A 12,511-nucleotide genomic window follows, 5' to 3' on the forward strand; every position below is an offset into this window, starting at 1 on the left:
TCCATTTCATGTTGCAGAAGCTGGAGGAGATCCGTAACAGGTGAAAGAAGAAGAAGAAGAAGAAGAAGCCATGTTATCGCAAATGTCAAACGAGAGGAACACCACCAAGCTTTGCAGGACTGCGGCATCATAAATCAAAATTTAATGGCTGTCGGGTGGGCAGCACCCACCGCCTCCCACAGCGTTCAAGCAATCAACCAGCACTGGTGAGCAGAGTAATCCTAATCGGTCGATGATGTTATGTTCTTTAAATCACGCAAAGGAAGCTATTTTTTGATCGTTATGCGTACTAGTGAATCACCAAAACATAATTTATTAGTCATTTACTCATAATTAATCTGAAACAGAGGGCTTGCAAAAGACCAGAAAGAATGGAGTAGGCACTGAGCTTGTCGTTGGATTCTGCTATTTAGGTGGCCCACCTCACCTCCGACAGATCTGGCCAGATGGGATCTAATCATCAGATCTGTGAGAGACCACATCACCCGTGAAATCTTCTATTTTGGTGGTGATTCAGTCCAACTGGGATGGTTTTCTCCTCTCTGGATAGGTTGGGTGCTAACGAGAGTCAATGAGCAGTCGATGTAGAGAGCTGTAACTGTGCCACATTAAAAGGAATCCCATCGATCGAGAGAGAGAGAGAGAGAGAGAGAGAGAGAGAGGGACCAATCTATGGGAAGTGCAGACTTGAAGTAGGGCGATTGAGTGGCGCACTGTAGACAAGACGAGGAAAAAATGGACTAATTGGATGATGAAAAGAAAGAAAAGAAAGCTTAACTTTAGCTGTCACCGTTCTCTTCTTTCCATGCACTTTTGGACTCACACCACACATCCAAAAACCTTTCTGAAACTGCCCCATTTCTAATGCTCTTCGCTTCTTCGGCAAATCACCATTACCCTGTTTCCATTCCTCACCAGCTCTCAGTCTCTTCATTTGCCGAGGCCAGGAAGTGGTAGCTATCTCACTGCCTGCCAATCTGAAGGCCTAAAGTTGTGGGCTTGGCGCAAGGTGTGGTTTTGGCCTCTCTCGCACTCGGTTCTTCTTTGGTCTCTTGCGTCTCCCGTCGGTTTCAGCGCCTTCTCCTCGTCGGTTTTGGATTTGGGTTTCAGATATATTCTTTGTGCTCCGTTGTTAATGATCGGGAAATTGCACTGGAAACAGCACTCTCTTGCTGTTGGTTTCCCGCTGATAAACCCCTTTTCTGGTTATTCCGGGGTTTCGAAATCTCTCGTTGTGTAAAGATCGCATTTTTTTTGTGGCTGGCCTGATCAGTAGTGTTCATGATCCTTGATTTCCTTATTTTGTTCCTTCTTCTTTTGCATTACTGGATTTTTTGGGTCTTTATTGAGGTGCTGGCGCCCTAATCCGAGCAGCATCTGGTCCTTCGTCAAAAACAACAAAAAAAATCCTTATCCTTGTTTTGAGGTCGAATGTGATCGACGGTCCTCTCCGTTGTGGAATATTTGTGCCTCGATCTTTCCCCGTAGGTGCATTATCTACACTTTTTTTTGCATTCAGATGCATCACATTATGATATCCAAAGCCTCTGTTTATGTACATCGTAGTGTATTAAAATGCATAGCTCTTGTTCAATCTGCTTGTGGATCTTGATGCATCCTCACATCGCTGAAGGATTGGATATGGATGATGTCGCTGCTCTACTCTTAATTGCCCTGATTTGAACTTTCCATTTGTTTGATGATCTTGCTATGCTATATGTTCTACAACGGGTTTCCTTTTGAGTTTTTTCTTGTGAATTATGTCTTTCGAGTCCCTAATTTGTGACGGCAGTCGCTTAATTCATGCTGTGCATCTTTTTGTGCAGTGCACATATTTCCACCTTGAAACAACTGATCAGATACTCCCATGGCTATCAATGCAGCAAATCTCTGTATAAATTTTGGTTCATAGGAGAGTGTTTCTTGATTGTTTTGATAAACCGACCGTGTTTTATGTGTTGTCAGAGAAACATTTGATTCTTTGTTTGAATGTTGCAAATCTTGGTTCATTTGATAAGCAACTTATTGATCACATTCCTCTCTTACATGAACAAGTGTTGCGTATAGATCAATGGCTTCGAGGACAATCTTGCAAACCAGCCCCGAGCACCAACCTGAAGCACCTGGAAGTCGTAAAATAGAACCAAATGTCTGTAAACCTTCACAAAGTTTGAAGCCGAGCAAATCAGATTCTGCTACAGCCATAAAAGTGGTAGCTGTGGATCAGACTGAGTCTAAGTGTGCTGTGAATGATGACAAAGAAGATAAAAAATTGACACATCATCAGAAGGGATCTTTTGACACTTCGAAAAACAAAGTTCATACAAAGGCCATCATTTCTTCTGAAACTAGTGATACACTTCCCTCAGATAGTCAGAAACAACCAATGCAACAAGGACTCTCCACAGAAGTCAATAAGACTACGGTGGTTGTCTATGTTAATGGAGATCAAGGAAAGAACTCTGAACAGAGTGGAAATGATATTATTGTATCCACTAAAGTTAGTGACGGAACCAGCAGTCTGACAGCTGACTTTGTTGACAGCGGGAAAAGCAGCATGTGCAGACCTAGTACAAACAGCGACATCAGTGATGAGAGCTCATGTAGCAGCTTGAGTAGCAGCATAACAAAGCCTCATAAAACAAATGATTCAAGATGGGAAGCCATAAAGATGATCCGCTCACGAGATGGGGTTCTGGGTTTAAGCCATTTTAGGTTGTTAAAAAAATTAGGCTGTGGTGATATTGGTAGCGTGTATCTGTCAGAGTTGAGTGGGACAAAAAGTTTTTTTGCAATGAAGCTCATGGATAAGGGTTCACTGGCTAGTCGTAAGAAACTTCTTAGAGCTCAGACAGAGAGGGAGATATTACAATCTCTGGATCATCCATTTCTTCCAACACTTTATACGCACTTTGAAACGGATAAATTCTCATGTTTGGTGATGGAGTTCTGCCCAGGAGGGGATTTGCACACACTTCGTCAGAGGCAGCCCGGGAAACATTTTTCAGAACAAGCTGTGAAGTACATTCTACACTTCAATTTCTTATTATACTTGGGGTTACTGTTTTCATAATATAAATTAGGTTTATTTGATCTATTTTGGTCCATCACCTGCTTCCGATAGGTTTGAAGTCCTTTTGAATTGATCTGTTTTGGTCAGCCAATGCATGTGAATCAAGTTTGTGTATGTCGACACTGCTGAATAATACATCTTTCTTTTAGTATCTTTATTAACTTTATGCTTTTCTTGATTCTTTCACTTTCATTTTCTTCAAAGCATTGATTCAGACACTTAAATGATTATGGAGGCAATAAGACATGTTTGTTTTAAGTTAATTTTCTATTGGTTTGAATTGAAAGGAAAATGAAGCAGAATGAGCAAAGGGCCATGAAACTGGAAATGAGAGTGCAATGAGGAAATCCATTTGCTCATCATTAGGTTATTCTCTATTAGTAAACATTTCTTTCTCGTCTTACATGGTAGGTACTAGAAGTCCATAAATTGTAGGTTGATTGATCTCTGGAGATTTCTCTAGAATTCAAACATCATACTTTGGTTGAAGCAGAATTTATGTTACATAAACAGGAGTCAAATTTGCTGAAACCATTCTCTTGGCTTTTATGTTACTCAAAAAGTGGTTTTGAGGTATCAGCTACTTTCAAGATGCAGTATTGCTGCTGTGTAGTTTATTGTATGAACAAATATTTGGAGGTTGGTCCAATCACATGCATCATATCATTATCTGTCAAAATGCTGGCTAGATTATTAGTCAACTTAAAGGTTGCTATTTTGGTTTATCCACATTGCTTGATATATCCGTAGACTAGTATTCCAAGTTCTTATTGCTGAATAATTTCAGTTGACTGAATCCCAATATTTGAACTAGACCCGCAGAAGGGTTCACACCTTTTAAAGTTTAAGAATTCCGATCACATGCAGGCTGAAAAGAGTACCATGTTATGCCGATGACGTCCGTGAAACTTAATTTTGTTTTGTTATCTTTTGAAACTAATGATGACTATGAACTAGAGACCAGATACTAAATTGAGGTAGCATGATTAGTAAATAAAAACCTACTGAGCTATTTTTAATGAGTGAGGGCATCAAGATCTGTGGTGTTCTGCTCTTCACTGATCACTCTTTCTACTTAATTCTTAAAATGCAGGTTCTACGTAGCAGAGATCCTCCTGGCACTAGAATACCTACATATGCTTGGAATCATATACCGTGATCTCAAGCCAGAAAACGTGCTTGTGCGGGAGGATGGACACATCATGCTTTCTGATTTTGATCTCTCTCTTCGCTGCACAGTAAGGCCGACTTTGATCAAGTCTTCCAATCCAGATTCTGAATCATTTAGGAGGAACAATCCAACATACTGTGTCCAGCCAGCTTGTATCGAGCCATCCTGTATCCAGCCTTCTTGTGTGGCACCTACAACTTGCTTTGGTCCACGATTTTTCTCCATATCTAAAGACAGGAAATCGAAACCAGAGATTGGGAACCAGGTTCGCCCATTGCCAGAACTCATAGCAGAGCCCACAGATGCCCGGTCAATGTCTTTTGTCGGTACGCATGAGTACTTGGCGCCAGAGATCATCAAGGGTGAGGGCCATGGAAGTGCCGTCGACTGGTGGACTTTTGGCATCTTCATGTACGAGCTTTTGTTTGGGAAGACCCCATTCAAGGGATCAGGTAACAGGGCCACACTGTTCAATGTCGTCGGGCAACCATTGCGCTTCCCAGAGTCCCCGACCGTGAGCTTCGCTGCCAGAGAACTGATAAGGGGACTGCTCGTGAAAGAGCCTCAGCATCGGTTTGCATATAAACGCGGGGCCTCAGAGATCAAACAGCATCCTTTTTTTGAGGGAGTTAACTGGGCACTGATACGTTGTGCAAGTCCGCCCGAGATCCCAAAATCCATTGACATTGAGCGGTTGTCCAAACCGACAGTATCGACGGGTGAAAAAGTTGCAGCTACCGCTAATCAGAAATGTTCTGACAACTATCTAGAATTTGATTTCTTCTAGTGATTCATCTCCATTGGAGCAATCTGCTGAAGTGCTAGAATCTCATGGTGTTACTAAAGGTGTCAGGATTGCAATTTTGTTATAACTTGTCAAAATTCCGTTAAGCCGAAAGCTGCACCACAGTTTTTCCAAATGTATTATCGATTAATCAAATGGATGCTGAAGTATCTTCTCCTTTTTGTTGATCAAGAGAAGATGTTTTCTTAATCATCTTAGAAATGAACAAGACTTTCTTTCTCCCATGCTAGATATTCGCAGAATCTATATCATTCTTGTGGAGACAAAAACTCATGATGATGATCCTTTTCTTTGACAAATGATATTGCTAAAACTTATTGAAGGATTATTATTATCACACACAATTTACTATATAGAACAATCTCATGTTCCACCCTATCATGACAAATGATAGCAGGCAGAAAGTAATCATAGATCACAATAATTTTACTGGTATGCATCTACAGTCTGCTGTGTCCTTGGTCTTCTTGTTTCTTGTCTCACCATCTGTGTTCTTATCACTGTGAGGGTTATCTGAAGCTGGGGAAGATGACACGGATTGATCAGGAGCTGAGACTTGTCTTCCAGCACATATGATCTTGACCTCACAACATGCAGGTGCCTTCTGCTGTATTTGTACTGCTTTACAGCTTCCTTTCTTCCACTTCCTGTGTGTTTGTCATATGAAAGCTTTATTTGGCATGATCATTAATCAAGTATTTATTTATTGGTGTAATTTACCTTAAGTTGGATTTAGAGGTCCCAACAATCAATCTTTTTATGTGGAGCACTGGAATAAGCTCTGTGACAGCCTTTACAATCTGATCACTCTCAATAAGGCAAGTATCAAATTGCACCTGATATTTATGTAAAATGAAGAAAAAATTAATACATATTTAGACACAGCAAGTTCACTCTTATCATCTTTCCTTGAAACTCCATAACCTAAATATCAATCATGCGATGAGAAAATTACCTCAAAAGATTGACATAGATCCAATAACTTGCGCAGCATGTTTTGTCTCTTAACTCTTTCTTGATGCATGTAGGACTCCACCTGTGCTTGGCTCACTTGCTCCTTCGGTAGCAGTCCTACTACGATGGACAATCATCCATCAGAAGACATTCGATACCCATACGGTCGATGGATGAGGACAAAACTTGCATTTTGACAACAAAAGTCTTATGATCGGCATCGAAAGAGATTGTGTTGATGTCTATCGCAGATCACAGAAATCAAGTAACCTTGATTTGGTTGGTAAGAAGTGCTACTACCCATCACACCGAAAGAGAAAGAGAAGAAGAAGGCGTCGAACCAGAAGGATCAGCAGGAGCAAGGAAGGGGGCATGGCGGACTCACATGGAGTTGGGATGTGATGGACGGGAGGGAAGACATGCACGAGGTAGACGAAGCTGGAAGGCTTGGTGGCGGCATGCATCAGCGCCCACGACAGCGCAACTATGCTCGAGCTCCCCTTCCCGACCGCCACGTAAACGTCGTCGTCGACGTCGACGACGACAGGCTTCCCCCTGCCAGGAACGATGTCGTCGATCGTCTCTCCCAGCTCCTCGATCTCCCCGCAGCTGCCGCCGCTCCTGATCGGCTGCGCCATTGGATCCACGGTGATACCGGAGCGTCACTGCATCGATCCCACCGCTGGCGAGCGCTGCAGGAGAAGGAATGGGATCAATTCATGCAGCGATTCTTATCTACTTCGACTTTTCTGTGAAGCAGCAGATCGGAGAAGATCGTGTTTGGGATGGTCAACGTAACATAATACATAAAAGTCCAAACAAGACAAGATCTTCGAGGGGGATATTTCTGTGCTAAAATACTTTGGATGTTTCTTTCTCTTCACCAAGAGCTAAACTCCTTAATCAAATGGTCCAAAGGAATCAGGTCTAATAATACATCTCAGATGCTACGTATATACCAGCAAGATACCATCAATCGAAATGTATTCATTCTATAGTCCCCAATGCATTGTTCCTATCGTACTTCTTTTGAAAGAATATACGATATATATATAGTTTTTGTCGCCCTCACTGTTTCAACGTTGTCTCATAAATAAAGAGTGTCCCACAAAGGTTTGACTTTGATATAAAGGGATGGGAAGTTCATTCTCCTTGGTTTGAAAATTGCGAACGTATCGATCAGGAAGACTTTTGTGTTTCTTGTTTGAACATTGAGTTGCCTGAAAGAGGAATATCCACTCCTCAGCGAGAGGGAATTATGGGGAATATTCTTGGAGAAATTAGTCCAAAAAGTCCAAGGTAAGAGCCTCATAGATTTGGTACTCTTTCCTAAAGTCAGTCATCAAACATTGGTTTCGATTATACATGACAGTGATCGATTGTTGGAATTAGGTGTTGAGACTATGAAGAATTGATCCATGCATTTTCAGCTATGATATAGAGTTTCATACCGATCAGCAGCTGTTGAATTGTTGTTGCCGAGATGCTGCGGCATTCATCTGCTAGGAACCCTAGTTTCCTTGCTCTGCTCCCTCCTCTCAGAGTCGATGTTGGAAAGAGTCCAATCACATGCTCATGTGGGGGAATTTTATAGTCCTGTGTTATTAGATCTGCCAACTTAGATCAGGAAGTACTCTTTAAGGTCCGATGCTTACTACTTTCCACAAAACAAAAGGGAATGGGGACCAAATGCTGCCATTCCACTGTCACACTGATGTGGTGGCAGATCGATCTGCTGAATCTTTGCACACCGACAATTGATGTAAAGGTTTCTGTTTCAGGGATCTTTGAACTGGAAAATAACCATGAGAAGGAAGGAAGGAAGGAAGGAAGGCCTAATGAACTGTCAGATATGCTTAAGATTGTACACTGCCACTTTGGGGATTTGTGCTGACACATACCCCGCAAGGCAAACAACCCACCTCGATTTCATCTCTCCCATGGTAGATTCTATTCTTCTGAAAGTGATCTTACCTACTTATGCCATCATGCTGTTCTTGAGGTGTCAATCAACTGGGAGTTTGGAGCAGAGAAGCTAGGATGGGACATGTTAGGGAAGCCATGCTTGATTCTCTTATAGGAACACCATCATCTAATCTTATTTGGTATAATAATTTATGAGGATGGGATGTGAATGATGAAGAATTAACCTAGTCTTCACCTACTAAATCCCTTGATCCAATTAGATGAGGTGCATGACTTGTGCTCCAGTGTGTTGGAGAGCAGAAGGCACCCCAACAAGTATGTCTCACAATCTTTAGCTTCATAGAATTCTGCCATTTTTTTTTTTTGCCTCTCAATACTAGAGAAATTGTAGGATGGTAATAAAGTGTACCAGGAAGAGTTAGAGAGTTGGTCAATTTTTCTGCTTTACCTTACTTAATGTCTGCCACTTCTTGTTTGCTATGTCCTAACACTAAATGTTGGATGTGAATGCATTGCAAGTGATGGGTTTTGATGCCAACTTTTACTGAGGTGGGTTGAAGACATTGTTCTTTCCTTCTCTGAGATGTCTTCCTTTTTCTTCCCTAATGGCCATGGATCAGATCGAGTATTTACCTGTATCTGGATTCAAGCTTTGTCAAATAACATCTTAAAATGCAGTAATGTAGATCTAGGTGTGACTACAAAGGGCTTTCATTAAACTTGCAAGCATTGACAATTGCTAACAGATCAAAGTATGAGGCATTTAATGACTCCAAAAGATTTGAAGAAACAATCAATAGCCTTGTAGAAGAAAGGTTCAATGGAACTAAAAGTAAGCATGTCAGACAAGTACAAATCAAGAAGAAAAATATATTGATGATAAATATGCACATGTGTTTTGACAAAGTTCTACCAGAATTTTCTCTTATCACATGCAACTCAGTTACCGAAGAAACAGGAAAGATGAATTTCCAAAAAGACCTAAACTTTTCTTTTGTAATAATCAGGTAACTTCCATCTAGTTTAAACCGGCTCAAAATGTTTCGATCAAGTATTGGAAAGAGAAAGACCAGAAGAAATCATCTGCTCCTTACAGGCATTTCTTTCTATCACAAAGAACGGTATCAGAAAGTTGCACCTTGATGGCCTCAAGTTCGGAATTCTCTCTTTCTTCATTATTTAGCCATGAAGATAGGCACAGATCAAGAACATCTTTGCCACAGCTCACACCTGAATATTCCTTGGTGAGGTTGAACTTTCCGAACCTGATAATCTTCTGTAGATTGATATCAGAGGGCTCGTCGGCAAACATTGACAACATGTCTCTCATAGCAATGTGCCAAATAGGTTGAGCTAGCTTCAAGAATTCATACACGGCAAGAACTGGCAGAGCAACGCTCCCCAGGTCGGACTCATCTTGCCCACTTCTTCCATGGTAATCTGATCCACCGATTTTCACAAGCTCATACCTATCGGCCAAATCACCGAACCCTGTCAAGGAAACGAATATCTTGTCGCTGCATGCCGTGAAAGAGAATGATAGAGCACAAAAGCACCATATTTAAATGAGTGATCAAGAAACTACTATATGTATCCTTGAACCAAAAATGAAAAGGGAACCAAGATAATTCAAATCATCAAACCAGACAATTTCCCGTCACTCCTATAAACCTCCATTGCATGAAGACCAGAAGCTTTCAAGCTCCTGATGACGACAACAGGATTCTTCAATGCCCATGGATGAGCCAAGGTTGCTACACCCCCAGTTTGACAAATCAATCGCACAACATCCTCTGCGAATGGCTCACTGCCCCTATATGATTTAACAATCATCAGGTATCATTTAAAGTGATATAAGAGATAAGAATACATGAAATTTCACAAAAGGTAGCATCTTTTACTTAGCATAGGCAGGACCGCCGTCATATAAATATCTACTAAAAGCTTGCTTCAGGTTTTCCACAAAACCAGATTCAACCATGGCACGAGCCACATGAACCCTTCCTGGAGCCACACCATCGCCTGCTATCTTGGCGACATGTTCCCACTTAAGAGGCATTTTGAGTTTACTAAGCTTCACCAACATCTCCTCTGCACGAAGGTAACGGCCATATCTAATGTTGGCCAATAAGTTCTCCAAATCTTCAAACTGTGAAGGCCCACAGCTACCATAATATGCAAGGATGTGAACAGGTTCCTCGGTCTCAGACTCTTCCCTTTCCATGGTTAATGTTGCATGTCAGCAAAGTAAGCCCAGTAATCGATTTCAAAAAACTTATACGAAACATCATTTAAGCTATTAAAACTGAAATATTCCTCTTATATTTATGAAAGAAAAGCAGAAAAGTATTTACCTAGGAGAATATACGGCACTTATCTCAACTCCTGGAATTATCCTAATTCCAAACTTATTGGCAGCTTCCACAGCCTCTGCTACACCAGCCATGGTGTCATGGTCTGTCAAAGCAAGTACATCCACCTGCTCTGGACACATGGTAATCTAATTATGTTTCGCAGTATACATAACAAACCTGCATCACCAAACCACCATGCACATATGCTCCAGGCAGAGAAACACACACGCATGTGATTGTAATTTTCTTGGCAAGTATTTAGATTCATTAACATGTATGGTAGGTATAAGTCCTTAGATCTTTTATTCCACTAACTTTCTAAGATGCCCTGATAAATCCATGGAGGACTCAATAAACCAAAGAATGATCACGGCTCCATCAGTTGCTCTTCTCAACAAAGAAAGCTGATTCGGGCTACCCCATGAGTGGCACACTAATAGCTAGAAAGTACAGAGTGCAAGTACAATAAGTCCTTAGTTACCTGTATCAACTACCAATGGTGAATCTTGTGTCCAAGAAAGACACAAACAAATCAAATCTTCAGATAGAGAAACTAAGTTAACTTTAAGCTGACAGGTTTAGGAATTGGTAAAAGGAGATCAGTCACATGAGAAGGGAGATGTTGATGTGGAAATGTTGCTTCATTATTTTGATTGTTCTTGGTCACAGATATAAAGCAGAGAGGATAAATCAATGTCAGAAATTGCAGAACAGCAGCATAAGGAGAATTTGAGGACTCCCAACAAGTAAATGAAATTATTTCTCCTTGAAGCTTAATCATTAAGATTAATAGTCACCACTGTCGTTCAATGCAACAGAGAAATGAAAAAGAGATACTATCCGTGTTCTACAGATCATACTTATCCTTATGGACAAATTGGTGCAAACTTGATGTCACAACCGATTAAACCCAAGAAAAAAGAGAGGTAATATTTCGATGAACTAAAGAGAAAGAAGCTCGTGTTATGGCTGCAAGACGAACAAGTCAGAGAAGGACCAAAGGGAAATGGAAACCTTTTAGTAATAGAAGGGACTTTGGATCACGAAGACCACGCTCAAATCCAGAAAAAGCGGCAGAGTACGATTCCGAAAGATCCTAGGAAAACCAAAACGTCGTGTCAAAACCTAATCTTTCAACAAGGATCCCGGTGAAGCAACGAAAACGGCAAGAACTCGACGCGAACACCTCGCGGGCATCGATCGTTAACCAAAAGAGACCACTTAAAGATCGAAAGGGAGCAGCAGAGTGAGGCTCACCCCTTTGCTGTGCGCTCTCTCCACCAGCGCCGTCGGGGACAAGAACCCGTCACTACAAGTCGAGTGTGAGTGGAACTCGAACACCACCCGTCCCGCGGCTCCGGTGGGCTTCCCGTCATCGCCATCTCCGTCGTGGTCGTTGACAGAGGCATCAGGGAAGGCCCACCGTCGGACGAATCCGGAGGCAAGGATCTCTTCGGCCGTCGCCTTCTTCCTCCTCCCCCGCCCCTTCCGCTTCCTTCTCCGCCTCTTCTTCTCCTCCCCCCTACCCGCGTCCGCTTCGGCGGCATCCGCCGCGGCCGCCGCGTCGTGGAGGACCATCGTGAGAGAAGGAAACGGCAAAAAAAGGCGCGGGTTTGGGGCTGGCGTCGCCGTTCATTTCATGACGGAAACCATCTCTATATAAGGAAAAGAGGAGTGCGGAGGCGGAGAGAGAGAGAGAGAGAGAGGGCGGATCTCCCTCCCTGTGTTTGTCGGCTACTGCTTCAGCTGCTCTACGCCTCGGGGTGAGAGCGGTGCCGTGGGGTAGAGGGGGAGGCGTGAGTCAGTGTCTCAGGAGATCCCTGACGAAGACAGGCCACCGACTTGTGCACTGCAATGTTGCTGCCCCCTCTCGTCTTTTTGACCCACGTCCTCTCTCTCTCTCCCTCTCCCTCTCGACAGTGTCCTTGTGACGGGAACGGAAGGATGAAGACTCGTGGGGGCGTGGGGCGGACGGAGATGGAAGAAGGGGCGAGTGGTTAGGAAGGGAGACAAGGATCTATGGCTCAATCTGGTGTTTTCTTAGCGTACTTGTCGTCTGCGCCGCTCAGGTCCTGGTGTCTCTTGGCCTACACCTCCCTGGTTTAATTGGATTCGGATCCACTTGAAAATGGATATAGAATATCCATTAAGTAAATGAACTAAATCCATTATCATTTAGGAATAACAACAACAACAACAACAAAAAAACCACCTTTAAATATTTATTT

The 12,511-nt window shown here is 42.4% G+C and overlaps 3 protein-coding genes across 6 annotated transcripts; 1 reads left to right on the forward strand and 2 right to left on the reverse strand.

Annotated features, from left to right (window-relative positions):
- Positions 1 to 679: 679 nt before the first annotated feature.
- On the forward strand, positions 680 to 5,371 carry LOC135673018 (serine/threonine-protein kinase D6PK-like). 3 transcript variants are annotated; one of them, XM_065181684.1, is made up of 3 exons: positions 680 to 1,009; positions 2,056 to 3,021; positions 4,167 to 5,371. In XM_065181684.1, the coding sequence occupies exons 2-3, from the start codon at positions 2,072 to 2,074 to the stop codon at positions 5,029 to 5,031; spliced, it is 1,815 nt and encodes a 604-aa protein (XP_065037756.1). In that variant the 5' UTR covers positions 680 to 1,009; positions 2,056 to 2,071; the 3' UTR covers positions 5,032 to 5,371. The 3 variants fall into 3 exon arrangements, with proteins under 3 accessions (XP_065037756.1, XP_065037755.1, XP_065037758.1); XM_065181683.1 differs by having other exon boundaries at positions 681 to 1,009; positions 1,827 to 3,021; XM_065181686.1 differs by having other exon boundaries at positions 681 to 1,009; positions 2,068 to 3,021.
- Positions 5,354 to 8,644, reverse strand: LOC135673020 (U-box domain-containing protein 35-like). The gene is made up of 5 exons (XM_065181689.1): positions 7,455 to 8,644; positions 6,389 to 6,695; positions 6,005 to 6,123; positions 5,770 to 5,885; positions 5,354 to 5,696 (listed from the first exon to the last, which is right to left on the reverse strand). The coding sequence occupies exons 2-5, from the start codon at positions 6,639 to 6,641 to the stop codon at positions 5,465 to 5,467; spliced, it is 720 nt and encodes a 239-aa protein (XP_065037761.1). The 5' UTR covers positions 6,642 to 6,695; positions 7,455 to 8,644; the 3' UTR covers positions 5,354 to 5,464.
- Positions 8,645 to 8,785: 141 nt separating this feature from the next.
- LOC135673019 (uncharacterized) lies at positions 8,786 to 12,336 on the reverse strand. 2 transcript variants are annotated; one of them, XM_065181687.1, is made up of 6 exons: positions 11,541 to 12,336; positions 11,298 to 11,379; positions 10,284 to 10,413; positions 9,831 to 10,145; positions 9,573 to 9,742; positions 8,786 to 9,420 (listed from the first exon to the last, which is right to left on the reverse strand). In XM_065181687.1, exons 1-6 carry the CDS (start codon positions 11,859 to 11,861, stop codon positions 9,020 to 9,022), a joined length of 1,419 nt encoding a protein of 472 aa, XP_065037759.1. In that variant the 5' UTR covers positions 11,862 to 12,336; the 3' UTR covers positions 8,786 to 9,019. The 2 variants fall into 2 exon arrangements, with proteins under 2 accessions (XP_065037759.1, XP_065037760.1); XM_065181688.1 differs by lacking the exon at positions 11,298 to 11,379 and having other exon boundaries at positions 10,284 to 10,408; positions 11,541 to 12,334.
- Positions 12,337 to 12,511: the final 175 nt, after the last annotated feature.

This window comes from Musa acuminata, chromosome BXJ1-5 (genome assembly GCF_036884655.1).
Source record: "Musa acuminata AAA Group cultivar baxijiao chromosome BXJ1-5, Cavendish_Baxijiao_AAA, whole genome shotgun sequence".
Taxonomy (NCBI): domain Eukaryota; kingdom Viridiplantae; phylum Streptophyta; class Magnoliopsida; order Zingiberales; family Musaceae; genus Musa; species Musa acuminata.

What these genes read in the sequence shown, in the direction of transcription:
- LOC135673018 (XM_065181684.1), top strand. Translation starts at nt 2,072, where the DNA reads ATGGCTTCGAGGACAATCTTGCAAACCAGCCCCGAGCACCAACCTGAA. An exon ending in TTTTCAGAACAAGCTGTGAA is followed by an intron (nt 3,022 to 4,166) that starts GTACATTCTACA and finishes CTTAAAATGCAG; the next exon opens with GTTCTACGTAGCAGAGATCC.
- LOC135673020 (XM_065181689.1), bottom strand. Translation starts at nt 6,641, where the DNA reads ATGGCGCAGCCGATCAGGAGCGGCGGCAGCTGCGGGGAGATCGAGGAG. An exon ending in ATCTATGTCAATCTTTTGAG is followed by an intron (nt 5,886 to 6,004) that starts GTAATTTTCTCA and finishes CATAAATATCAG; the next exon opens with GTGCAATTTGATACTTGCCT. An exon ending in ACCTCTAAATCCAACTTAAG is followed by an intron (nt 5,697 to 5,769) that starts GTAAATTACACC and finishes ACAAACACACAG; the next exon opens with GAAGTGGAAGAAAGGAAGCT.
- LOC135673019 (XM_065181687.1), bottom strand. Translation starts at nt 11,861, where the DNA reads ATGGTCCTCCACGACGCGGCGGCCGCGGCGGATGCCGCCGAAGCGGAC. An exon ending in AGAGAGCGCACAGCAAAGGG is followed by an intron (nt 11,380 to 11,540) that starts GTGAGCCTCACT and finishes TGGTTTTCCTAG; the next exon opens with GATCTTTCGGAATCGTACTC. An exon ending in GTCCCTTCTATTACTAAAAG is followed by an intron (nt 10,414 to 11,297) that starts GTTTCCATTTCC and finishes CCATGTGTCCAG; the next exon opens with AGCAGGTGGATGTACTTGCT.